General features: G+C 32.2%; 2 protein-coding genes across 2 annotated transcripts in view; both read right to left on the bottom strand.

The window, feature by feature from the left end:
• Positions 1-27,348, bottom strand: part of LOC130614578 (craniofacial development protein 2-like) — a 79,686-nt gene that overhangs the window by 34,488 nt on the left and 17,850 nt on the right. The window lies entirely within an intron of this gene.
• Positions 21,847-24,303, bottom strand: LOC130614481 (uncharacterized). The gene is made up of 5 exons (XM_057435911.1): positions 24,245-24,303; positions 24,159-24,189; positions 23,688-23,744; positions 23,287-23,323; positions 21,847-22,799 (listed from the first exon to the last, which is right to left on the bottom strand). Exons 1-5 carry the CDS (start codon positions 24,301-24,303, stop codon positions 22,024-22,026), a joined length of 960 nt encoding a protein of 319 aa, XP_057291894.1. The 3' UTR covers positions 21,847-22,023.

Genomic DNA, 27,348 nt, shown 5'->3' with positions numbered 1-27,348 from the left:
GGGGTCGAGGTTAGAATTTGACAGCCTACAGTAGTGCAATTAGCTGATCTTAGATTATTTTTAACCGTAAAATGAAACAAATGAACAGGAAAACAAACAAATTTTACAAGGTTCTCATGTGGAGAAACTTGTAAAATTCGCAAATCAACTATTTATAAAAAATTTATTATTTGTTGTATCATGTGCAGCTGCGAAATGGAAGCGCCAAAAAGGAAAAGAAAAACGAACTTAAGAAAAATTGCAATATCGTGGACATTAAGATACTGTTTTGGGCCATTTAATAATTACTTCATGCTAGCGGGTAGATAGATCTTCCCGTTTTTTCATGACGTAGCGTGACGGTAAATAAGGGGTCGATAGGGAATAGTAATAATTAGTGTTTTAGTTTAGAATTCGAACGTTTGTAAACATGCATTTCAGTATAGTTTTGGCTTTGAACATACTGTTTATTCGGGAGTAAAAATGGCGACTTCTTTTGCCTTCATTTTCCACAGCGTATAAAGGCAGATTTGCTTGTCAAAACAAACACGTTGTTATTGTAAAGTGTGTGTGGCAAAACATGAGAAAGGAATCGTTCCCTGAGCTGATATCTCAAGTCATTGCTCTAATTAAAACATGGAGGCATGAAAGAAATGCTGCTTAGCCTATAAAGGGCACTATTCTATCGCCTTGGAAACACTCTTCAAAGAAAAGTAAGCGAATTTCATTTGTATTCACAATGAATTAAATTAACAATCTTTCATAAGAATAATAATATTATTTGGACCTCTTTTCTTTGCTTTTTTAGGTGCAGCGGATTTATCAAAAACTCCGGTTACGGCTCCCACCTCTTCTCCCGCTTCTAAAGTTAAGGAAACTTTCACAATTGATGAGGGAGAGAGTTATAGGTTGGCAGAAAAAACTTCGTCCGAACAAAACAAAAAAAGCTGAACAATCAAATTAACATAGAAAATGAGATGTTGGTTGTATTGTATCAGAAGAGAGAACTCAATCAGTTGACCAAAAATGCTTAAAGTGGAACAAAAACACGTAAAGGAAACCTTGACAGCTTGAAGAAGAAGCTGGGAGAACTAAAGTTAAACCGACAACGCCAAAAAAGTACTAAAATGAACGGAAACGCAAAATTGATGCATTAGATGAAGTAACAAGGACAAAATCACAAGCCGTGTTTGCGGACACTGCCATTTATATTTTAAAAGTATCAAATCGAAACTATTTATTATACCGCCGAACAAAAGAATCGCGTGCAGTTGCCAAAGCTTTGAAAAGTGCGACCCCAAAGAGTTGCAGCCCGCCGGCAAAGAGAATTGCTATATGCATTGCGTTTCAGGAGCTTGAAAGAAGTGAGGACTCAACCGAGCGTGACGTCACGTAAAAGGGGTCTTACATGAAAACGTGATGGAGCGTGACAAATAGGGAAGGGTGGTTCTAAAACCACCGTGACTTAATTTAAAGGATAAATTGTAGTTTATTTATATAGATAGTTTTACTTCATCTTTGCCTTCCTACTATCAAGTATTCGTAGTTTGTTCTTATAAGCATTAATTTCCGCATGTAGTTTCCGGCAAATCCCCTTTTCAAATGCTATTCTGGATCCCAGTAAAAATTATTCCCTAAACATTTTATGAGAATATCCCTGTTACACAACAGTCACATTTCATTGTAAAAATATGTTATTCTTCTCAACAGAGTTATGGTATAATCTTATTCTTGACACGATTTTAGGTATATGTAACTATATTTTTATTTTTCTTGCTCATGGTTACATATCTATTTTTATCCTGACAAAGCTGTGATCATTTCGATTTGTAAACTCGTCGATGGGTTTACTTCTAAATTTTCGGTTTGTATTAAGTTGAACAACCTTTTTAAGGTCATTGCTCACAATGACGAACTCAAATATTGAAATTATCAAAAAGTTAATTTTTTCATTCCGGTGAATTTTATCCGTGAAAATAAAGTCCCTTAAAGATTGGCCCCGCAAAAACTTACCGTTTAGATTTTTGACAATAAAGTACCGCATTTTCTTTACTGATTGTAGCTTCTTTCTAATTACCGGACACTACAAAAGCCGGGCGCTTTTTTAACGGATAGACTTGGTTACGCCAGCGAAACTCCGGTCAACGTCTCAAAGAAAATTTTGTAAAAGAGCACACTATTATCCGTCCATTTCATTCACCAAATGGACTTCTTCAAGATTGTTTTTATTTAGCGGACACATTTTTTAAATCTATTTATAATATACCCAACTAATTTTTAATCTATCTAATCAATGGAACTAAAGATGAAATTTCAATTCATCTCAACACAAGCATGAAGTTATTTCACAGCTACTATACCAAATACCTTAGTTTGTAGCTTATGTCCCTCATCGTGGCCTACCCTTTTATTCACTTTAAAATGAGGTTTGAGGTAGAGTTGGGAACTTAATGATTTAACAAAAAAATGTCCTGAAAATAATATGCTTTCTAAAACGAGGATACCTCTAATTAGTGGAACTTTTGCACCAGTGATCTTTGCTAATCTTAGGGATTACTATGAAGTTTTACAATCTTTTGGCGCTGATTCCACAAGCTTAATTCGGCTGATGGCTTACAAACACAAAGAAAAACATTTTAACATTTCCATTTTATTTTGAAATAGTGAAATATTTTCCACTAAGAACATTATTACGATAAAGGTTCAACCAAGGGTACTTTATCAGGAACAAAAAAGTTGGAAAAACATTAGTCGGCAAAAATAAAAATTCACTTTTTGCCGACTAAATTTTTTAATTTAGTCAGTTTTTGCCGAGTAAGTTTTTGAATTTAGTCACTAATAAAGAATAATTGCATATTCCTCTTGTTATTGCTACAATACAAAATAATGAGACATTTGTATTCTATTACTTATACCAGCAAAATTGAAATTTCTTTTTGCTCCAAAAGTTAAAAAAAGTAACTCCACAAGCAAACACAAAAAAACACGCTGTAATTCCTCATGTTTCAATTTTTTTAAAATGGTATTAATATGCTTCTTCAGATTACAATTCTTTCTTAGTAACAAAAAATGCTAAAAATGGCTTAAAGGTGTTCAAATGTGATTTTATTATGATAATTTGATTCATATTCACACGATAAGGCTGAAAGGTCAAGCAGTTAGTTATGTTTGCTCGAGAATTTTGAGAACTCAAAAAAAATGTATTTTTCTGGATGGATAAGTAAAAGAGCCGGTGAATTATCATGGAATTCCTTAATATTCATCTTTAAACTGACCCCTTTCCACGCCTCTTTTCATTAGCTACAAGAATAAACTTGCTCTCTAAAGTAAAACACAAACACAATTTTAAAAATAACAAAAATTTCTTACTATAGAAGAATGTTATTATTAGCAAGAAACATCATAAAAGAACATGTTTGGACTAAAATAAATGTACAAAAACGTATCAAACTTGAATTACGCATATTTGTTATAAGTTCCCTGTGTTTCAATTTAGGGAGCTTTCTAAAAAAATAGATGAATTTACAAAAACATAAATAAAAAAAAGTTAGTTAATTAATTAATTAATTAAATAGTAACCTTGCAACGGTTTTAAAATTTTGACAGTAAAACACCTAAATCTTGTTAAGTTAAATGAGGTAGTCGACAAAATGCAAAAAGTGCTGACATGTGCAATAAAAAGCCTGGTTGACATAAAAAGTCTGTTTTTTAAATTTGACACAACTTATGCAAAATATATACATTTACTACTATAGAGGCATTTGGTAGACATGTCTACCAAATGATGCTATAAGTGATAATATATATGGTCGTGTCTACCAAATGAGCCTCTTAGGAAAGGTAACGTTATTTGGTGGACATGACAATGTATTTTTTAATCTCGGTAAGACCTTTACGTACCCCATGCAAAATGAAAGTTTTTGAGGTGATGCGCGAAATTATTTACTTATAAGTGACGTAAATTTTTAGAAATATGTATTGTCTACCAAATGCTTCATTTTTGGACTTTGCGACCAAATGATGCTATTAGTAGTATATATATATATATATATATATATATATATATATATATATATATATATATATATATATATATATATATATATATATATATATATATATATATATATATATATATATATATATATATATATATATATATATATATATATATATATATATATATATATATACTACTAATAGCATCATTTGGTCGCAAAGTCCAAAAATGAAGCATTTGGTAGACAATACATATTTCTAAAAATTTACGTCACTTATAAGTAAATAATTTCGCGCATCACCTCAAAAACTTTCATTTTGCATGGGGTACGTAAAGGTCTTACCGAGATTAAAAAATACATTGTCATGTCCACCAAATAACGTTGCCTTTCCTAAGAGGCTCATTTGGTAGACACGACCATATATATTATCACTTATAGCATCATTTGGTAGACATGTCTACCAAATGCCTCTATAGTAGTAAATGTATATATTTTGCATAAGTTGTGTCAAATTTAAAAAACAGACTTTTTATGTCAACCAGGCTTTTTATTGCACATGTCAGCACTTTTTGCATTTTGTCGGCTACCTCATTTAACTTAACAAGATTTAGGTGTTTTACTGTCAAAATTTCAAAACCCTTGCAAGGTTACTATTTAATTAATTAATTAATTAACTAACTTTTTTTTATTTATGTTTTTGTAAATTCATCTATTTTTGTAGAAAGCTCCCTAAATTGAAACACAGGGAACTTATAACATATATGCGTAATTCAAGTTTGATACGTTTTTGTACATTTATTTTCGTCCAAACATGTTCTTTTATGATGTTTCTTGCTAATAATAACATTCTTCTATAGTAAGAAATTTTTGTTATTTTTAAAATTGTGTTTGTGTTTTACTTTAGAGAGCAAGTTTATTCTTGTAGCTAATGAAAAGAGGCGTGGAAAGGGGTCAGTTTAAAGATGAATATTAAGGAATTCCATGATAATTCACCGGCTCTTTTACTTATCCATCCAGAAAAATACATTTTTTTTTGAGTTTTCAAAATTCTCGAGCAAACATAACTAACTGCTTGACCTTTCAGCCTTATCGTGTGAGTATGAATCAAATTATCATAATAAAATCACATTTGAACACCTTTAAGTCATTTTTGGCATTTTTTGTTACTAAGAAAGAATTGTAATCTGAAGAAGCATATTAATACCAGAAACATGAGGAATTACATCGTGTTTTTTTGTGTTTGCTTGTGGAGTTACTTTTTTTAACTTTTGGAGCAAAAAGAAATTTCAATTTTGCTGGTATAAGTAATAGAATACAAATGTCTCATTATTTTGTATTGTAGCAATAACAAGAGGAATATGCAATTATTCTTTATTAGTGACTAAATTCAAAAACTTACTCGGCAAAAACTGACTAAATTAAAAAATTTAGTCGGCAAAAAGTGACTTTTTATTTTTGCCGACTAATGTTTTTCCAACTTTTTTGTTCCTGATAAGGTACCCTTGGTTGAACCTTTATCGTAATAATGTTCTTAGTGGAAAATATTTCACTCTTACAAAATAAAATGGAAATGTTAAAATGTTTTTCTTTGTGTTTGTAAGCCATCAGCGGAATTAAGCTTGTGGAATCAGCGCCAAAAGATTGTAAAACTTCATAGTAATCCCTAAGATTAGCAAAGATCACTGGTGCAAAAGTTCCACTAATTAGAGGTATCCCCGTTTTAGAAAGTATATTATTTTCAGGACATTTTTTTGTTAAATCATTAAGTTCCCAACTCTACCTCAAACCTCATTTTAAAGTGAATAAAAGGGTAGGCTACGATGAGGGACATAAGCTACAAACTAAGGTATTTGGTATAGTAGCTGTGAAATAACTTCATGCTTGTGTTGAGATGAATTGAAATTTCATCTTTAGTTCCATTGATTAGATAGATTAAAAATTAGTTGGGTATATTATAAATAGATTTAAAAAATGTGTCCGCTAAATAAAAACAAACTTGAAGAAGTCCATTTGGTGAATGAAATGGACGGATAATAGTGTGCTCTTTTACAAAATTTTCTTTGAGACGTTGACCGGAGTTTCGCTGGCGTAACCAAGTCTATCCGTGAAAAAGCGCCCGGCTTTTGTAGTGTCCGTTAATTAGAAAGAAGCTACAATCAGTAAAGAAAATGCGGTACTTTATTGTCAAAAATCTAAACGGTAAGTTTTTGCGGGGCCAATTTTTAAGGGACTTTATTTTCACGGATAAAATTCACCGGAATGAAAAAATTAACTTTATGATAATTTCAAAATTTGAGTTCGTCATTGTGAGCAATGACCTTAAAAAGGTTGTTCAACTTAATACAAACCGAAAATTTAGAAGTAAACCCACCGACGAGTTTACAAATCGAAATGATCACAGCTTTGTCAGGATAAAAATAGATATGTAACCATGAGCAAGAAAAATAAAAATATAGCTACATATACCTAAAATCGTGTCAAGAATAAGATTATACCATAACTCTGTTGAGAAGAATAACATATTTTTACAATGAAATGTGACTGTTGTGTAACAGGGATATTCTCATAAAATGTTTAGGGAATAATTTTTACTGGGATCCAGAATAGCATTTGAAAAGGGGATTTGCCGGAAACTACATGCGGAAATTAATGCTTATAAGAACAAACTACGAATACTTGATAGTAGGAAGGCAAAGATGAAGTAAAACTATCTATATAAATAAACTACTTTTTACCTATTTAATTAAGTCACGGTGGTTTTAGAACCACCCTTCCCTATTTGTCACGCTCCATCACGTTTTCATGTAAGACCCCTTTTACGTGACGTCACGCTCGGTTGAGTCCTCACTTCTTTCAAGCTCCTGAAACGCAATGCATATAGCAATTCTCTTTGCCGGCGGGCTGCAACTCTTTGGGGTCGCACTTTTCAAAGCTTTGGCAACTGCACGCGATTCTTTTGTTCGGCGGTATAATAAATAGTTTCGATTTGATACTTTTAAAATATAAATGGCAGTGTCCGCAAACACGGCTTGTGATTTTGTCCTTGTTACTTCATCTAATGCATCAATTTTGCGTTTCCGTTCATTTTAGTACTTTTTTGGCGTTGTCGGTTTAACTTTAGTTCTCCCAGCTTCTTCTTCAAGCTGTCAAGGTTTCCTTTACGTGTTTTTGTTCCACTTTAAGCATTTTTGGTCAACTGATTGAGTTCTCTCTTCTGATACAATACAACCAACATCTCATTTTCTATGTTAATTTGATTGTTCAGCTTTTTTTGTTTTGTTCGGACGGAGTTTTTTCTGCCAACCTATAATTCTCTCCCTCATCAATTGTGAAAGTTTCCTTAACTTTAGAAGCGGGAGAAGAGGTGGGAGCCGGAACCGGAGTTTTTGATAAATCCGCTGCACCTAAAAAAGCAAAGAAAAGAGGTCCAAATAATATTATTATTCTTATGAAAGATTGTTAATTTAATTCATTGTGAATACAAATGAAATTCGCTTACTTTTCTTTGAAGAGTGTTTCCAAGGCGATAGAATAGTGCCTTTTATAGGCTAAGCAGCATTTCTTTCATGCCTCCATGTTTTAATTAGAGCAATGACTTGAGATATCAGCTCAGGGAAAGATTCCTTTCTCATGTTTTGCCACACACTTTACAATAACAACGTGTTTGTTTTGACAAGCAAATCTGCCTTTATACGCTGTGGAAAATGAAGGCAAATGAAGTCGCCATTTTTACTCCCGAATAAACAGTATGTTCAAAGCCAAAACTATACTGAAATGCATGTTTACAAACGTTCGAATTCTAAACTAAAACACTAATTATTACTATTCCCTATCGACCCCTTATTTACCGTCACGCTACGTCATGAAAAAACGGGAAGATCTATCTACCCGCTAGCATGAAGTAATTATTAAATGGCCCAAAACAGTATCTTAATGTCCACAATATTGCAATTTTTCTTAAGTTCGTTTTTCTTTTCCTTTTTGGCGCTTCCATTTCGCAGCTGCACATGATACAACAAATAATAAATTTTTTATAAATAGTTGATTTGCGAATTTTACAAGTTTCTCCACATGAGAAACTTGTAAAATTTGTTTGTTTTCCTGTTCATTTGTTTCATTTTACGGTTAAAAATAATCTAAGATCAGTTAATTGCACTACTGTAGGCTGTCAAATTCTAACCTCGACCCCAGAGCCTGTTGTCTTCTTTTATATCTGGAAAGCTAGATAAACCATCCCAATAATAATCTTCAGTGAGAAGTTACGCACGATGATAACGATAATTTTGTAAGCTCAGATTAACCAATAAAACATTACATTGTCTTTGTCAGGAAACTTAGACCACGTTTATACGCATACAGGACAAAATCTCTTCCCGGGATGGAACTCGTCCCGGCGTGAAACGAAAAGTGTTTACACGTGAGCCTCAACGAGGGATGAAATCAGCATATTTTCATCTCGGGATGAGTAATCACATCCCGGGATGAAACATTAATTTTGCTAACTTTGCGTATGATAATTTGAAGTGATATTTTTTAATTTGTGAGTAGAAAGGTCAAACGAGAAACCTAGAACGATGGCGCCTGAGAGAAGTAGTGTAATATCACAAATATATCAACAATTTTAACTATAACATCCCTTCTGTTACAGTTGCATATAGTATTATTAATACAACTAGCAGAGTAATATAGAAACAATGTAATTCTTCTGAGGGAAGCTGTTTGGTAGAAACAAAGCATTGACTAGATGTCGACGAGCAAGATTGAGGTTGGTGGCTCGCCGTTGGCCGTGTAATCCTCACTATTTTCAATCGGTAAAGTTTCCTCCACTTCATTTTCCTTTGCGTCGCTATCAATCAGTACACTCTTTATTTTTTTTTAACATTTCCTATAAAAAATCAATAATTACCAATTTAAACAGACACCATCATTTTAGCATACAGCAGGCATAACATTAAAATGGCGTGCATTTTTAAAACACTTTCTCGTACAAACACATGAGAACCATAATTAATGCTGGAATAATATTTGAACTCGTATAAATTTAGGATGGAATTTCGTTATTTCATATATAAATTAACGAAGAAAGTTACAACCAACCTCTTCATAATTTTTTCCAAATGCTTTCTTTACTTCTTTGCGTCGATTGTCACAAAAAGAATGATCGGATTCATTTTATAGTTCTTATATTTAAAATGATGTTCAAAAAATGTGAAAAGTGTACATTCAACATTCTCATCCCGGAATGAAAAGAATTATTGTGTTTACACTTATTTTTTTTCTTAATCTCATCCCGAGACACGATTTTACCCTGTCTTTAGGATAGGGATGAAATTTAACGTGATGATCTCATCCCGGGATAAAATTTTATTCCGCTTTAAACATGTGAACATTGTGAAAAGAATTATTGTGTTTACACTTGTTTTTTTTCTTAATCTCATCCCGAGACACGATTTTACCCTGTCTTTAGGATAGGGATGAAATTTAACGTGATGATCTCATCCCGGGATAAAATTTTATTCCGCTTTAAACATGTAAACATTGTGAGGACTTTCAGTAGACACAGAGATGAACTCATCCGGGTACGAAACTCATCCTGGGATGAAATTTAACGTGTGAGCGGCCTCTCAGGAAAGTCATAATTGAACACTTAAATGTGATGTAGGTCCAGGGATGAAGCAACATTGCGGCTTAAAGTAGTGATTGCCTTCTCGTGTCCAGTGCTATTCTTTCAAAGACCACGAGGCCTAGAGGAGAGAATAACGCGAAATAATTGATACGATGATGAGAAACTACACGGAATACACACTTTTTATAAAGACACGAGCCTCAGATGTCAAATTAACCAAAATAAAAAAAGCCTCAATCTTTAAATATTGCTTCTAAAACTGAAACAACCCGAGTCTAAATTTTGCCATGAAATGAGGACATTCCAGGATATGAATTCCTTTACAATGATTTTTAAAACGAAATTCCTCTTGAAATGTAATCCAGGAATAAGAATATATAGAGTTATTGCACAAAAATAGTACTCATTTTGTATCTCTTACGTACCGCGTTGTTGTTATTATTAAACATCTACTGTTGATATTGGTGGATCTAAAAAAATAGTTATAATTTCTTCTCCGATTTTTTAATTCGAGAAAGTGAAAAAGATGAAAGTGTTTTTCTTTCGCACCTATTAGGCATATCTTCCGTCTGCGTAGTCGTAACTTGCATTACATTAGCAATTCCGCCATTTTAAAGGCAACGTTTTCAAAAAAGCGTGGACATGTGATGAGAAAATTTATATTTTAATAAAATGTTTTGACTTCTTTCGGAGATACGAGGTCAAACACAAACTAACACATGATGAATTTATTATTCACACTAGATGGAAGGTCCTCTATACGCTCAGGGGACACATTTGCAGTTGCCTTATTTTGATTTCCATTTCCGCGAAAGTTTCTTACATAACACATTCAATATTCTAATGACTTGAAATGCGTGTATTTAATGCAAAAATGTATTTTATTAATACACAACGTTTGTCTGTTTTCTTTCTTCCAAGTTATGACTGAAAATACCGAACTAGACCAAAATTCGGACTTACAAAAGAGAATGTTTTCTCAAAATTGCTGAAATTCGAAAGAAAGTACAAAGGTAAAAAAAATGTTTATCTGTCTGTGACAACCAAAGTGAAAATGTTCTTTTTCCTTTGAAGTTTCCAAAAAATACATGTCTCAAATTTTAATCGACAAAGAAAACGTTGCCACGTGAATAACAGTAAGTCAAAGATAAATTTTAGGACTCCACTAGTTTTCCAGAAAATGTTCACAAATTTGTTTCACTAAACAATGCGCGTTACTTGCAACAACAGCAATCCCCGTCAAAAAGAAGCAAATTGGCCGTTACAGGCGAGCAAACCACGAAGCAGACTAGCTCTATTTATAAGGAAAATTCAAATTTAAACTCATTGTAAACTTTTATTTATTCATAAGTAAAGCTATATAATAATAGTTGCATTCTGTTTGTGTCACATAAAAGGGTCATAAAACAGCAATCTCATGATAGGTGAAAATCTGAGCACAGGCTCAGACCGGCGCACCCGTGGGTTCTTCCACAGGCTAACGAATAGTTCTATTTATATTAAACATAACCTTCCGATTCAACAGATAATTTTCCAAAGTAAAACTTCGCACTAACTGGATAGCTACTTATTCAAATAATTCGAAACTTTAAAGTTGGACGATTAACTCTTTGCTTATTGTAAGTATATTTCATATGCATAGATATGTTACATTGATAATGCGTTGCATTAATATTTTAAGTGTCATTGATAATTAAATATAGCTTGGTTTCCAATAAAAGTTATAACTTGTGGTGAACTGCACGCGTTTTCAATTTAGTCGTAACAATGACAGTTGTAAGTATTAGATTATACCGCAACATGTAATTTTTGTCTGATTGTCCACCAAATGCTGCATTTTTTATCCTATAATATTTGATATTGTGCAATAAAAGCGCATTATTTCACTTATTGACCACTAAATGCTCAATTTTTGTATATATAGATGTTTTAAATATCAAAAAATCCCGTCAAAATACACTATTTCACTTAGTGACCACCAAATGCTGCATTTTTGTTGATATAAATTTTAAGTTATTAGATAGTACGGCAAAATGTAATTTTCCTCTGATTGTCTACCAAATGCTCCATTTTTCAGCCTATAATATTTGATATTGTGCAATAAAGGCGCATTATTTCACTTATTGCCCACCAAATGCTCAATTTTTGTATATATAGATGTTTTAAATATCAAAAAATCCCGTCAAAATACACTATTTTACTTAGTGTCCACCAAATGCTGCATTTTTGTTTACATAAATTTTGAAGTATTAGATTATACCGCAACATGCAATTTTCGTCTGATTATCCACCAAATAATGCATTTTTGTGCCTATAGTTTTCAAAATTGTGTTATAACGCCGCAATTGTCCACCAAATGCTGCATTTTTGTTCATATTAATTTTAAGTTATTAGATAGTATGGAAAAATGTAATTTTTCTCAGATTGTCTACCAAATGCTTCAATTTTGTGCCTATAATTTTTGATTCTGTAACAAAACCACATTTTTTCACTTAGTGTCCACCAAATGCTGCATTTTTGTTTATATAAATTTTGGAGTATTAGATTATACCGCAACATGCAATTTTTGTCTGATTGTCCACCAAATGCTGCATTTTTGTGCCTATAATTTTTAAAATAGTCTTATAACGCCACAATCTATTATCCATTGTCCACCAAATGCTGCATTTTTGTTTATATATAATTTTGAAGTATTAGATTATACCGCAACATGCAATTTTTTTCTGATTGTCCACCAAATGCTGCATTTTTGTGCCTATAATTTTTGATTCTATGTAATGAAACCACATTTTTTCACTTAGTGTCCACTAAATGCTGCATTTTTGTTCACATAAATTTTGGAGTATTAGATTATACCGCAACATGCAATTTTTGTCTGATTGTCAACCAAATGCTGAATTTCTGTGCCTATAATTTTTAAAATTGTCTTATAACGCCACAATCTATTATCCATTGTCCACCAAATGCTGAATTTTTGTTTATATATAATTTTGAAGTATTAGATTATACCGCAACATGCAATTTTTGTCTGATTGTCAACCAAATGCTGCATTTCTGTGCCTATAATTTTTAAAATTGTCTTATAACGCCACAATCTATTATCCATTGTCCACCAAATGCTGCATTTTTGTTTATATATAATTTTGAAGTATTAGATTATACCGCAACATGCAATTTTTTTCTGATTGTCCACCAAATGTTGCATTTTTGTGCCTATAATTTTTAAAATTGCCTTATAACGCCACAATCTATCATCCATTGTCCACCAAATGCTGCATTTTTGTTCATATTAATTTTATGTTATTAGATAGTACGGCAAAATGTAGTTTTCCTCAGATTGTCTAACAAATGCTTTAATTTTGTGCCTATAATTTTTGATTCTATGTAATGAAACCACATTTTTTCACTTAGTGTCCACCAAATGCTGCATTTTTGTTTATATAAATTTTGAAATGTTAGATTATACCGCAACATGCAACTTTTTTCTGATTGTCCACCAAATGCTGCATTTTTATACCTATAATTTTTGAAATTGTCTTATAACGCCGCAATGTATCATCCATTGTCCACCAAATGCTTCATTTTTGTTGATATAAATTTTAAGTCATTAAATTGTACGGAAAATGTAATTTTCCTCTGATTGTCTACCAAATGCTCCATTTTTGAGCCTATAATATTTGATATTGTGCAATAAAAGCACATTATTTCACTTATTGACCACCAAATGCTCAATTTTTGTATATATAGATGTTTTAAATATCAAAAAATCCCGTTCAAATACACTATTTCACTTAGTGTCCACCAAATGCTGCATTTTTGTTTACATAAATTTTGGAGTATTAGATTCTACCAAAACAATCAATTTTTGTCTGATTGTCCACCAAATGCTGCATTTTTGGGCCTTTATTTTTTAAAATTGTGTTATAACGTTGCAATTGTCCACCAAATACTGCATTTTTGTTCATAAAAATTTTAAAATATTAGATAGTACCGCAAAGGGTAATTTTCCTCCAATTGTCTTCCAAATGCTCCATATTTGAGCCTATCATATTTGATATTGTGCAATAAAAGCGCATTATTTCACTTATTGCCCACCAAATGCTCAATTTTTGTATATATAGATGTTTTAAATATCAAAAAATCCTGTCAAAATACACTATTTCACTTAGTGTCCACTAAATGCTGCATTTTTGTTTACATATATTTTGAAGTATTAGATTATACCGCAACATGCAATTTTTGTCTGATTGTCCACCAAATGCTGCATTTTTGTGCCTATAATTTTTAAAATAGTCTTATAACGCCACAATCTATTATCCATTGTCCACCAAATGCTGCATTTTTGTTTATATATAATTTTGAAGTATTAGATTATACCGCAACATGCAATTTTTTTCTGATTGTCCACCAAATGCTGCATTTTTATGCCTATAATTTTTAAAATTGTCTTATAACGCCACAATCTATCATCCATTGTCCACCAAATGCTGCATTTTTGTTGATATAAATTTTAAGTTATTAGATAGTACGGCAAAATGTAATTTTCCTCAGATTGTCTACCAAATGCTTCATTTTTGTCCCTATAGTTTTTGATTCTATGTAATAAAACCACATTTTTACTTAGTGTCCACCAAATGCTGCAGTTTTGTTCATATAAATTTTAAAATGTTAGATAATACGGCATAATATAATTTTCCTCTGATTGTCTACCAAGGCTCCATTTTGGAGCCTATACTTTCTGACACATCTGACAAATTAACCATACTTATAATTTTTGACTTTGTGTAAAAATTATTGTTTTATTACACAATGTCAGAAGATTTAACCAGGAAATGTGCAAAATAAAAACACGTAGAGCTAAAGGACTACAAACCACTCACCACAACTACCATAAGCAGCACAAACTGAAAATACTTCCTATTTTACGACACTAGGCATTAGTCCAATTAGTGAAAAGAGTGGTGTTCTCAGCAAGAAAACAACTTACTATAATAAATCACAACTGGGAAGAGATCCCAATGCTCACTCCAATGTGTTGCCTACGAACAGCAATAACATTATGGCTTCCTTCGAAATGTCTTCTGTGCATCTAAGGTACATGAACTCCTGCACAGAGTTAATGCATAAAAAGTTAAAGAAGACCATTTTTCTTGGTTCGCTGGGGCATTATCCTTCACTAACATCAACAAGTAAAACCAATTTGAAATAGAGTGTTCGTTGCCCATTACAATTTCTCATCATTATAGTTTGTTCAATTATCGTAAGAAAAGATAACATGTACATCTTCCAATCTCCGATACCAACACAACATCATCAACCTTGAAGGAGCGTTTATAGTTCCGAATATTTTTTCCTTGTTCTAAAATTTGTAAATAGCCGTTTCGCCGTGGAAAACAATAAATGCTGTATGCATGGCTTTTTGAAAATGTGGAAATTCGACAATAACACGCACTTATTAATCGTCTTTGTGCGCGTTTAAATTTATTTGTTGAGGCAATGGTGAGAAGTTCCAGATTGGCAGATATTTTTTACCTAGGCAACCGATACTTTATTGGGAACACAAATTTGGAGTTCAGCCTAGGTGAAAATATCTGGCAATCTGGAACTTCTCACCATTGCTCGCTTAGTGTCTTGTTTTTTTTCCATTATGATGTTCTATTTTTCTGTCCATAATATTTAGTTTGAAAAGAGAGAAAACTGTCATTTAGTTAACATTTGTCAAGATCCAGTTTAAGACCGTGCTGAAATATTAATTGTATATTACAAAAATTAGAAACCAATTCAACGCGACAGCAAGATCTCTGTCATTTGTTACTTGTAGCTTGAAGATTTAGTACGTGGTTTAGTCTAATCCAGTTTTGACCGACAGACGGACAATGACAATTATTATAGAAACTAAACCAGTGAATCGGCGGTATATGCCAGATTGAGCGCTTTAATTAAAATAACTCCAATGATATAAGCAATAGACTGTGGCTACGCCTTTAAATTAAACCAGTGACAAAACAGTTTTATTAAGTTTAATTTTTAAAAATTAATAGACACTAACCGTATTTTTATATTTATTCTCTTTCTTATATCCCAGTTTTTTTAAAAGTATTTAACAGTAAAATGGATAAAATATTTGAGATCCTCACCAAAATTATAATAAAGAGTGAAATTTTCAAGACAATAATGCATATAAATAATCTGTTATAGCAGTTTGTTTGATAATTTTGAAGTTACGCTCGTAAGCGTTTAAAAGTTATGCTCGTAAGCGGTTTGACTGTGACAATAACGTCGCCAAAGCAGGAAATTTTGAATATCAAACAAGTTACTGCATTTTAATTTACCTATACTGAGTTGTAGATAAGAAAAATATTGGTAAATTAAAGTTTTAAAAACATGAAATTAGGAATTATTTATCGTATATATACAACCTTGTTTTTAATAAAAGCACAGGCTACGCAGCTAGTGTTGTTACTCCGTTTAGATTTATTTCGTGGAAAAGTTTGAATGTTTAAAGCCATGGCCTATTTAAATAAAAATATAGACTAGCTACGTTACAAAATTAACTGTAGAATCTGCATTCAACAAGTTTGGTTAATAAAAAGTGAATGTATTTTAGTAGAGTTTACCATAGATAAAGCGTCATTTAAAAATAATCAAAAAAGAAACAATGAAATTGGTTAGAACAACATGGTACAGTTGGCTTAGTTAGTTGAATATTTTCTGCTTCCGCATGCGATCAACGTTTTAAACCAAAATCTTATATTTGATTTGATTTGCTTAAGATTTATACATGATTTAAAAAACCGTGATGAAACGCTTAACATGTCAAATTTATCAAAAACAAATATTACAAAAGTAAAGGTCTTGAAACGTAAAAAGGTCAAAACAAGTATATATGTCCTCTTCAAATGGTTCCATAGAAGAGTTGCCTTTTCCGGACGTTTATTTAAGTAACTGAATTGTATTAAGTTCAGTTCAAGTTGCTTAATTTATTTCTGTGACTAAAACAAAAGTGAGATCTTCGAAGCTAGTTGAAAAAATTTAGGTCAGGTTAGGTTTTTATAAAGGCATCTTTCTGAGCTAGAAATATTTGTACTTAAACATAAACGGCAAATTAAGTATTAAGTAGAGAGCTAAAAATAAGTAGTGACGATGTCCTGACCCATCTTCCACTTTGAATTCATTTATTCAAAAACTCGCATAACGACAATGGTTAACAGTTAAAATTTGTGACCCTTTTTCAATCAACGGGCGTACGCGCTTATAGTTAGGCTGTCCAATCTTTTAATGCTCTGGTCCACCTTTCAAGGCAGCGATCTGTTTACAAACGGGAGGACCAATCGTTAAGCTAGCCTATACAGAGTCTCGGAAGGATCCATAGGTGATATTGTATTTAAGCAATTTTATCGATAAATGTCCGAATAAAAAAAATAAAAAAATTACAAACTAACAATAATTCCCTAAAGAATAAAGTAATTTAAATGCAAGTTCGATTTTTGCAGTTAAGGGGACAATTTAACACTATTCAGTCTGGGAATATTTCAATCATGTTATGACTAGGAAGAGTCCAATTAAATCCCATTTGGCACATAGTGTACGTCAGGAAAGGAACAAAATAGGAGCAAAACTTGTTTACTTATGTGAGCACATTTTTTGTGAAGCATGAAATACCAAATACAAAATTGCACGAAAATCCGATTTTCCAGGATTTTGGGTTAAATTCAAAAATATTAAAAATTGGATTAAGCACGTCTTCCATATTTTCGGAATATTTTCCCTTGATGAACTAAAGTTGTGATGTAAGTTTCATGTTCTAAGGATTATCCTATCTAAGATTATCAAATTTTCCCGATTATGATCTTAAGGGGTAGTTTTAAGTAATAGACAATATCCAAGGGTTTGAAAGGTCTTAGACCTAACAAAATAGCATGTGATTGCCTAATAGATAAATATAAAAAGACTCAATAAGTATCAGAGCAAAAACGAGTTATTAGAAAAAACCCAACAGGATGGGGTGGAATACGCCCAGCATAAATGTATAAAGTATATATTTTCAAGTGGAAGCCATAAACAAATAACGGGAATGTTAATATTCTTTTTACCATGCTATAGTATTAAGACACTGTTTAAAGCGAAGTTGATTCCCATTTATAGGTACCAGGCTTCCATGAAAGTCGAAATATATGCCGTGTCTACCAAATGATGACGCATTTGACTTTCGCATATATACAACAACCATTTTTAAAAGTGATATTTCTCAGCAGCCAAAGACCTAATAGAGTTCAAATTTTTGGTGTTAACAGAGTACTTGGTGCAGAAGAAGGTGGCATAAAAGAAAATTGCTTTTTATCAGAGCAAAAACGAGTTATTAAAAAAAACCCAACAGGATGGGGTGGAATACGCCCAGCATAAATGTATAAAGTATATATTTTTAAGTGGAAGCCATAAACAAATAACGGGAATGTTAATATTTTTTTTACCATGTTATAGTATTAAGACACTGTTTAAGGCGAAGTTGATTCCCATTTATAGGTACCAGGCTTCCATGAAAGTCGAAATATATGCCGTGTCTACCAAATGATGACGCATTTGACTTTCGCATATATACAACAACCATTTTTAAAAGTGATATTTCTCAGCAGCCAAAGACCTAATAGAGTTCAAATTTTTGGTGTTAACAGAGTACTTGGTGCAGAAGAAGGTGGCATAAAAGAAAATTGCTTTTTATCAGAGCAAAAACGAGTTATTAAAAAAAACCCAACAGGATGGGGTGGAATACGCCCAGCATAAATGTATAAAGTATATATTTTTAAGTGGAAGCCATAAACAAATAACGGGAATGTTAATATTTTTTTTACCATGTTATAGTATTAAGACACTGTTTAAGGCGAAGTTGATTCCCATTTATAGGTACCAGGCTTCCATGAAAGTCGAAATATATGCCGTGTCTACCAAATGATGACGCATTTGACTTTCGCATATATACAACAACCATTTTTAAAAGTGATATTTCTCAGCAGCCAAAGACCTAATAGAGTTCAAATTTTTGGTGTTAACAGAGTACTTGGTGCAGAAGAAGGTGGCATAAAAGAAAATTGCTTTTTTGTCTACCAAATGTTAAATATATATATATAAATATTTTGGTGGACACGAAATTGTCTACCAAATGACCGTGTCTACCAAAGGTTGCATTTTTTGGCACAAATTGTCTACCAAATGCGGCCATTACATATATATATATATATATATATATATATATATATATATATATATATATATATATATATATATATATATATATATATATATATATATATATATATATATATATATATATATATATATATATATATATATATATATATATATATATATATATATATATTTATATCCAATAACAAAGAATAAAGTGTATATATATGTCTACAACGTTGGTTAAAGCTCCAACTAGCTAACTAGTAGTAACAAATGCTAGTGTGCTAGTGTAACTATATATAAAATCCAAACCAATTAACCTTAGCTAGCTAAACACTAGTAAGAAAACTTAAACCAGCAACTTTAATAAGCCCAATGGGTATAAAATAAATGCTAATTTCTATTTCTTTTACCAAAAGTTCATAATTTGCCCATTTGACAAGTAAATTTGAGAAAAAATAAACGTAAACAAACTATATGTACATCACTTCGCTGACAAATTAAAATTATCTCTAAACTAATCTCGTTATCATGTTAGTACGCTATTCCAGTTGTGTATTTTGCGGAATGAAAATGGATATTGAAATAGGTCTATTATTCATTAAAAATGTTCTACTTGATATACCTTATATACGACATCAAATTTAGAAAACTTTTAACCACGATATGTCACGCCCATTTCAAAAGTTATACCATTTTATGTTGCCTTATAGTTTCGTGATATATTAGCAGTTCTACTCACTGAAGTTGTAACACTCACGTATACAGCACATCAAATTGATAGGGGTATTAAAACAGATTTTAATTTCTTGTCTAGATAATAAGTTGCTTGACAAAAACTAAATACACACAATATACTTTATAGAACACAGGGCCCACATTGATAACAGTGTTTCTACCTCTAATGTGACTATATCTTGTATAAATATTCGGAATAATCTTACAGTAATTCCTGCCTGATGAAAATTGCCTTTATAATTAGGCATCGTTGTGGTTCGGGCTGTGCAAGTTGCTACTGACGTCATAAATTTGATACACATATAGAATCAGTATTTATAAACTTTGTCTTAAGAAAAGCCTCGTTATTTAGTAATCTATTGGTAGAATTAAGGGCTATAATGATCAACCCTGGCAATACACGCTGGAGGCAGATACAGAACACATTTATTACGTCAGTGGCAACCATGCAGCCATTTTTTTAATTGAAAGTTTCGTTACCACAAGCAGGCCTTGTTTAGTTGCCTTGGTGATAAATTAAGTGTGACGTCATATTAAATCGCGTAATAGTCTTGTTCTAGACATCTGATATCTCGGGATAAATGTTCAATAGAAGGAAGTACAGGACTGACGCCACAATTTTAATCAGGGTTATTTAAAAGATGGCCGCCTGCTGTGGCTGGACTATAGACAGTTTTTCTGTTTACTTTTATTAAAATTTCTTTCGACACGTTTTTTATAAGAAAGTTTGCAATTGGTGATGTAGTTTATTGACAATTCATGTTTGCAGTGCACGTACTTTTTTATAAGAAACCTGTTTATAAGAAACTAAATGCTGAAGCATCAAAATAATTAAGACACTTTCACTACTATACTTTTTCTAACTTCAAAAAATTAAGAAACTTATACCTACCATTATTTATGTTATAAACCATTCGATATTCTTTGAACGATCGTATCTTCTTTGAATTAAATGGAAATCAACTCGAACAGCAAAATTCAATAAGTCAAGATTAAAATACGAAAAAAAGCAGAGTAGAACAATAAACTCAATCTCGTCCCCAGAGTCTTGTCAGCCGTTATTACGGAGTGGCCAATCAACTTTATCAACAAGGAAAAATGCCCTGGGAACGAGGTTGCAATGAACTGACTTTATAATGTGTTTAAAAATCCGTGTCCTAACATAAAACAGCGAAAAAAATTAAATTTTTTTACGTAAATCAGACTGCTTTTTCTACTTTCAAAACTTAAAAAAAAGTACATGTACCGGAATTTCTCAAAGATTTTCTCTAAAAATGAAAAAATATGCAGCCTGAATATTGAGGTCGTATATCTTTTGGCTGATTTTAAGCTCTTTATTTTGTTGCGCATGTATTCTCATACCATACTTATGTCAAAAAATTCAAAATAAAACTTTTCTCTCAAAGTTCTTTTTTCATATATAAATAAAATCTGATATTTTATGTAGTATTGTAAAAAGAAAAGCCCCAAGTCAAAAGTACAAATCGAGTTACGCGTGCTCTTGGCCGAGGTCAGTAAATTAATAATTGTCAGCCATGACGCAACATTGAAATTCTTTACTGAGAGTTGTTTTCAAAATGTTTTATTCGACAAAAAAACAGATTTCTTTTCATTTTGCTTTTATGTTTTTTCCTTCATCCTGAGGGTTAATTTCTTAGGGTTTTAATCCTTTGTAAAGGGGTAGAAAGGGGCTGGAAGACACGTGCCAAAACAAACGTAATCGGCGGTTTGGTATCGAAAGGGGAAAGAATTCAATTTTTGCTACTCGTTTGTCTTATTTTATGTTGTGATTGACAGGAAATTTTCGAAACGCCTTGACAATAAAGCAGTCCACAATCTCAGTGACAGAGCGATCAATATTTTTAATCGCAACAAATTCTTGTGAGCATTGCGTTCTTTGTCAAGTTTTTTACGGATCATAAAAAACTTTAAATAACTTGTTTAAGTTTTTGTTTGTTTGTTTGGTTAAGTGAATCTCGGTATAAATAATAAAATTATAACTTAGAAACGTAAAAAAGCTTTTAATAAAACTAAAAACGACAAGATTCATCGTGACATTCTTTATTCCAAATTTTTAGTAGAAAATCTACTATTTTTAATGTACAGTCGTATAAATTTCAACAAATTTGAGTAAGTAATAAAATAAGTTCTTACGACCAAATATGGTGAAAGCATGGTCATGAAAACGTATTCTATTTCATTACTTGTTGTAACGTTCTATATAAAATCCGAAATTTATGTGTTTATAAAATTTGTTGAAATTTATACGACTGTACATTGAAGTTCTACCGAAAATTTGGAATAAAGAATATGACGATAAATCTTGTCGTTTTTATTTTCATTTATAAATTATAACATAGTTATATGGCTTAATACGAGCTCAAATTATGATGCAGAAAATTTGTTAAAACATAAAAGATATATATTTATGTTCTTTATATTTATTTCCAAGCTATATACACTATACAAAACAGTTGGTAGAAATATTCGTTCTTAGTCCGAGTCGTCTTGCAGTCCGTTTTTTATATCTTTTGAATCAGCGCCCTGATCAATCAAATATTGTGCGATTTCATAATTTCCAAACATCGCTGCTAACTTCACGGGAGACATATTCGTTCGCGTCTTCGCGTGAATGTCTGCGCCTCTTGCGACTAAGCGTTTGACGATCTTTATGTTTCCAATTACACACGCTTGGTGAAACATCGAGGCGCCAGTTGATCGTAACGTATTTATATCGTTATTATTCGCAGGCTCGCTTAAGAATTTATCGAGTGTGTTGATATCTTGGTGCTGTATCGCTTGTAACATATGTTCCGCATGATTCTCCGGTGCTTGCGAAAACCTTCGCGTAAGACTTCTTCGAATTGCTGACGGAGACATGGAAGACAAAGATTTTGTAGGCTCTTCCACCTTCAACTGGTCTACGCTTTGATCAGTTTTAAATAGATCTTTTCTTTGACCACTTGTAGATGATTTTCTGTTTTTCCATAACTTATTAAAGAACGTTTTAGATGCGGTGCTTGGTGACGACGGCGGATCAAGATTTGTATTTCGTTTTAATGAGAACTCACTGATTGTGTTGCGTCTTGGTCGAGTATAACTTTCATTCGGAATAGTCTCCGGCTCCGGTAAAATTATCACAGGATACATCGTACTGCAGTGCGTATAAAATAATTTAAGAAGTCTGTCCCTCAAAGCACTTGTATGTTCTTCAACTCTCCCGACATTGACTAACGAGTTTAAAAATAATGCCTCGTTTGACAAAATTCCTTTTTAATAAACATGACATTAATTACTCAATTGGGAATTAGCAATCATAACTTCTTATTATTAACTTATATTTAAATCTGTTAACTATTTATAAAAGTGATGTTTGGCGAGATAAACTTTGTGATGATTTTATCGCTGTGTTGCCAACTTGACATGCGATAGAAAAAAAAAAGAAAATTAACTCACAAGGGGAATACGCTAAAGTGCTTCACAAATTCGGAACGGGAGCAACGCATTTATTTTCAGTAAAGAAGGTTTTGATTTATTCTAAGATATTTTTCTCAGTAGAAATGACCCAACCCGAAAAACTTACTTAGCAGTTTCGAGAATTTAACGGTCCACTTTCGCTTATAGCATTCTCTGAAGATATTATTTAGGTATGTCGGTTGGCTGTGTCCATAATATTTTTTTTATTTCTTTAACATTAATAGGAGGCGCATTGAAAAATCCTTCTGCCATGGTTGCGTCAACATCATTTTACTTTACCCGATGATGATAGAGGTATCTTTTGAAACATCGCTTCCTTAAATATCATGTTTTAGAAATAATAAAAAATCAATAATAACTTGTTTAGCGTTTGAATTTCTAATCTTATTGAATAACCGGAATTTCTAAAAGAATAAGTCAGTCAATACCGAATCAGGTTTGAGTTAAATACTTTTATTTTGCAATAAATTTTTATGTGAAAATTATTGTACGGCATTTACACCCAGTGCAATGGTCTCACAAGGTAATTTCTGGCTGAAGTAGTTTAAGTGTATAAATCAGGAGTATTATTACTTTGTCTCGTGATACTTTGCAGAATATGTAAAAGCAAATTCCTGTATTCCATGGAGCAAAAGTCACTTGATAAAATAACTGCAAAAAATAACATTTTGCGTAGTTACAGTCTTCTCCATGCCAAAAGAACGTCCTAAATTTGACACTTTCAAAGCATTTTTGTGCTAAATAAATAAATGCAATATATATAAATGCAATTATTTCAAAAAAAAAAAAAAAAAACTGTGGATGAAAATGGAGATCTTAAGATTTTTTGTTTGTTTGTTTGTTTGTTTGTTTAATATTTGTCTCTCTTTCCATTTTATGTAATATGTTAAAACTAAAAGTCATGTAAAATATGGTCTTAAAAAGGTGTAATCTCATTCCCAGACCCTTTTTTCAATTTTAGAGAGAAATAACTTTCTTTCTTACAAAATCTTTTTGAAAAACCCTAAAAACGAGGTTACCGTCAGAAATAAAACATCATTATTAATTCGTCAATAATTAATCTTATTTAAATCCGATTGAAGTTGTAGGCTAAATGTTGATAACGTTACAAATTTTGTTTTATGCCGGTATGACACAGTCAACTAATCCACCTTATCCTCATCAATCAATCTTTCTGTGTCTCTGGATTAGTAAAATGCGGTATCTACATAAACATTATTATAACAGACGTAAACACTCAGCTTCATAATCTTCTACTACTGTTCTGAATGGGTTATCTAGCTTCCATCTCTTCATTAGTCATAAACCAACAGTACCCAAGAACTTGTTATAATGCGTACATACTTTTAGATCTGTAATAAAGTTCATTTAACATAAAAACGTCCCTCGTCAAGCACTATTTTTTATGACATACGTTTCAAAATAAAAATGACACAGCATTTATAGCCACGTAAATGAGATATCAACTAAAGGCAAACGAAGCGATGAGAGAAAAACTAAATATTTTAATTCGCTAGCAGGTATAAGACAGGTTAAATGTGTATACTTTAAGGAAAAAATTTGTCCAGAAAAAAAAATTCCCGAATTATCCTCTACCTTAACAAATTCAAGTCTCGCGAAAATTCGAATTTTTAAACTAGCGAAATTAATTCTCGCAAAAAATCTATTGTTTTCATTCGCGAAATTAAATTGTTACGACAATGTTTTTCCTTAAGGTAGCTAAATTAAAACGTATAAAGTTAAATACACCTATCAATGGGAAGTTCTTATCAGAGACACACTTCTTTGTAAGCAGCAGCGCCTAAAATCCTTTAAAGAACGAAGCAACTTGTGTTAATAGTCACCCAGAAGCAAATCTATATTAAAACACCTGTTTACATCTGTCTATCACCCAAAATGGTAACCACATTAGCGAAATGCAGCAAATAAATGACGGACGAACCCGTGGATTTATCCATGGGTTACTTTAGTTTTATTTAATAACTAGTCGATAAAGCAAAAATTAAATAAAAAAGATCTGTCTTTTAAATTTTGATGACGTCACATACAAGTTCTTTATACCCGTTACCTGTATAATATAGAGCCTAAAATGCTGATAAATAAAATGTAAAAGATCACGTACTTTTGATGAACAATAAAAATAGGAAAGGATCCACTGTGTTACTTTCGCGAACACCTAGTCACCGACGTCGCGATTCATCGCTACGTAGCGACTGATGGAGATAGTTTTCTCAAACATACATGTTCAAGTGAGTAAAAACGATCTCCCTCATTCAAGGTACCGTTGTTTTTGTCCTGAAAAATGAACTCATTGACATATTTTAGGAGGAGCAGGTTTGTTACAGAGCAGAATTGTTTGATAATTTATTTTACTAATGCCCATCGTGTTTTAATTGTTTTGCTTTGTCTAATGTTTTTACTACTTATTTTGCCATATTTATTTTGAATAAAGTGAATATGGCAAAATAAGTGATGTAGATTAATGTATATACCAACATTGATTCCTTTGTAAATGATGGTTAATGAAAACGTGCAATTCGTTTTTATTTGATGGTCTTAGAAAAAAGGAATTAGATGCTGGAATTGGTGAAATGCATTTCGCCATATTGGCTAAAAACAATTTTATAGGTGAGCACAGGGTTTTTGGATGTTTCGTTTCGTTTCATTTAAACATTTTTCAAAGTTATAAATCAATGCTTTACACACTCTTGTTCATTTCAAGAAATCAGAGTTACTGATTAATTCATGTGAATGTATTTTTCAGTAAATAAAGCTGCTTCAGTATGTGGAGTAAACACCAACGAATTTATTGACAATGATGAACTTTCAAAATTTCTCGATTAATAGTGAAAAAGGAAAATATTCGTGATGTAATAAGTAAGTTTGACACTTCTATCGACATTTAAAATCTTTTGCAAGCTGCGAGAATAAATTTTGGCCATTATGAAAGAGACAAAATGGGAGATAAACGTAGTTTATTGTAGTAATTGTGCAATCTATATAATAATACGCCAGTTCCGTTAAGTGTGTCTGTGTGTCTGTAACAGGCAAGGTGGATATCGTTATGTTCCTTTGATGTTGCCGAAAAACTTATGTCCGTTTTGGACGTTACGGCGCGACGTCAATAACACTACTTTAACGTCACAATCCTATAATAAATTAATGAAGCCATTACAGTACAGTTAAAATTTTGAGGCCAAATAACTTGGAAACGAGGTGGTGACGTCAATGATTTTTCACCGTGTGCGTAACTAGGGACCGCCTGCGACCAATTTGGGTAAATTTCCTAAAACTGGGTCCCTGAATCCGTTTCGGAAAGGACAGGTTGATGACCCCATCAAAAACCTTCAAACCCTAATATCCCTGCAACCGTTTGTCACAGGTACATGTTATCAGAAGTGTTATTGACGTTGAGCCGTAACGTCAGGAAATTTAACATTTCGGACATGCATTTCTCGGCTACATCAAAAGAAAATGAACACATCGAATTTGCCTGTCACAGACAAACGGACACACTCTCTGCATTATTATAAGAATCTAGTCGATAAGGCCCGTGAAGAAATGCACCTGAGGCATAAGGACAATGAAAAAATAGGTTGTTTTGGATTTTTTGCTGTTGTCAGCAGTGCAGGTTCATAAAAAATTGGTGAAGTTTATTTTATTCGTTGCCTGTAATGTGTAAGGTTAAAACGCTGATCAAAATAATGAATAGGATTATATTTTTTGACGAACGCCTGTGGAGACATAAGGTTTTAAAAATTTTGATGACGTCAGCAATGGCCTGTCAAAACCCGAAATTTTAGAAATTTGTATACCAGTTGCCTAGAATAGTCGATAAGGCCGGGGAGAAAACCTCTTAGGCAAAAGGACAATGGGAAAAAAGAATGTTTTAGATTTTTTGTTGACGTCAGCAGTACAGATACAAGTACAGTACAGATAAGGCAACATTTATAGAAATTTGTAAATGTGTTTTGACGGGTCTTTACTAACGTCAGCAAAATTTTTAATCCACGATATCTTCTTAGGCGTTCGTCATGAACATATGATCCTGTACATTATTTTGACCAGCGTTTCAACCTCGACACATTACAGACAAAGAATAAACAATTTTCGCAAATATTTTTATCTGCACTGCATTGCTGACGTCAGCAAAACATCTAAAACAACTTTCTTTTTATTGACCTTTTGCCTAAGTGGATTTCTCCACGGGTTTCATCGACTAGTCTCTTATAATAATACAGAGACTGTGTCTGTATGTTTGTAACAGGCAAAGTGAATAAGTTCATTTTCCTTCGATGTAGCCGAATAATGTCTCAAATGTTAAATTTTCTGACGTTACGG

Source organism: Hydractinia symbiolongicarpus, chromosome 11 (assembly GCF_029227915.1).
Source record: "Hydractinia symbiolongicarpus strain clone_291-10 chromosome 11, HSymV2.1, whole genome shotgun sequence".
NCBI classification, from domain to species: domain Eukaryota; kingdom Metazoa; phylum Cnidaria; class Hydrozoa; order Anthoathecata; family Hydractiniidae; genus Hydractinia; species Hydractinia symbiolongicarpus.
This window is presented reverse-complemented; position numbering and strand designations above follow the sequence as displayed.

Excerpts from the sequence above, each read along its gene's own strand:
- LOC130614481 (XM_057435911.1), bottom strand. The coding sequence starts at position 24,303 with ATGAAGAGATGGAAGCTAGATAACCCATTCAGAACAGTAGTAGAAGAT. Across the intron at positions 23,745-24,158 it reads GATTGATTGATGAGGATAAG|CACAAAAATGCTTTGAAAGT; the intron begins GTGGATTAGTTG and ends TTATTTATTTAG. Across the intron at positions 22,800-23,286 it reads GATACCTCTATCATCATCGG|GAATTTTGTCAAACGAGGCA; the intron begins GTAAAGTAAAAT and ends TTTATTAAAAAG.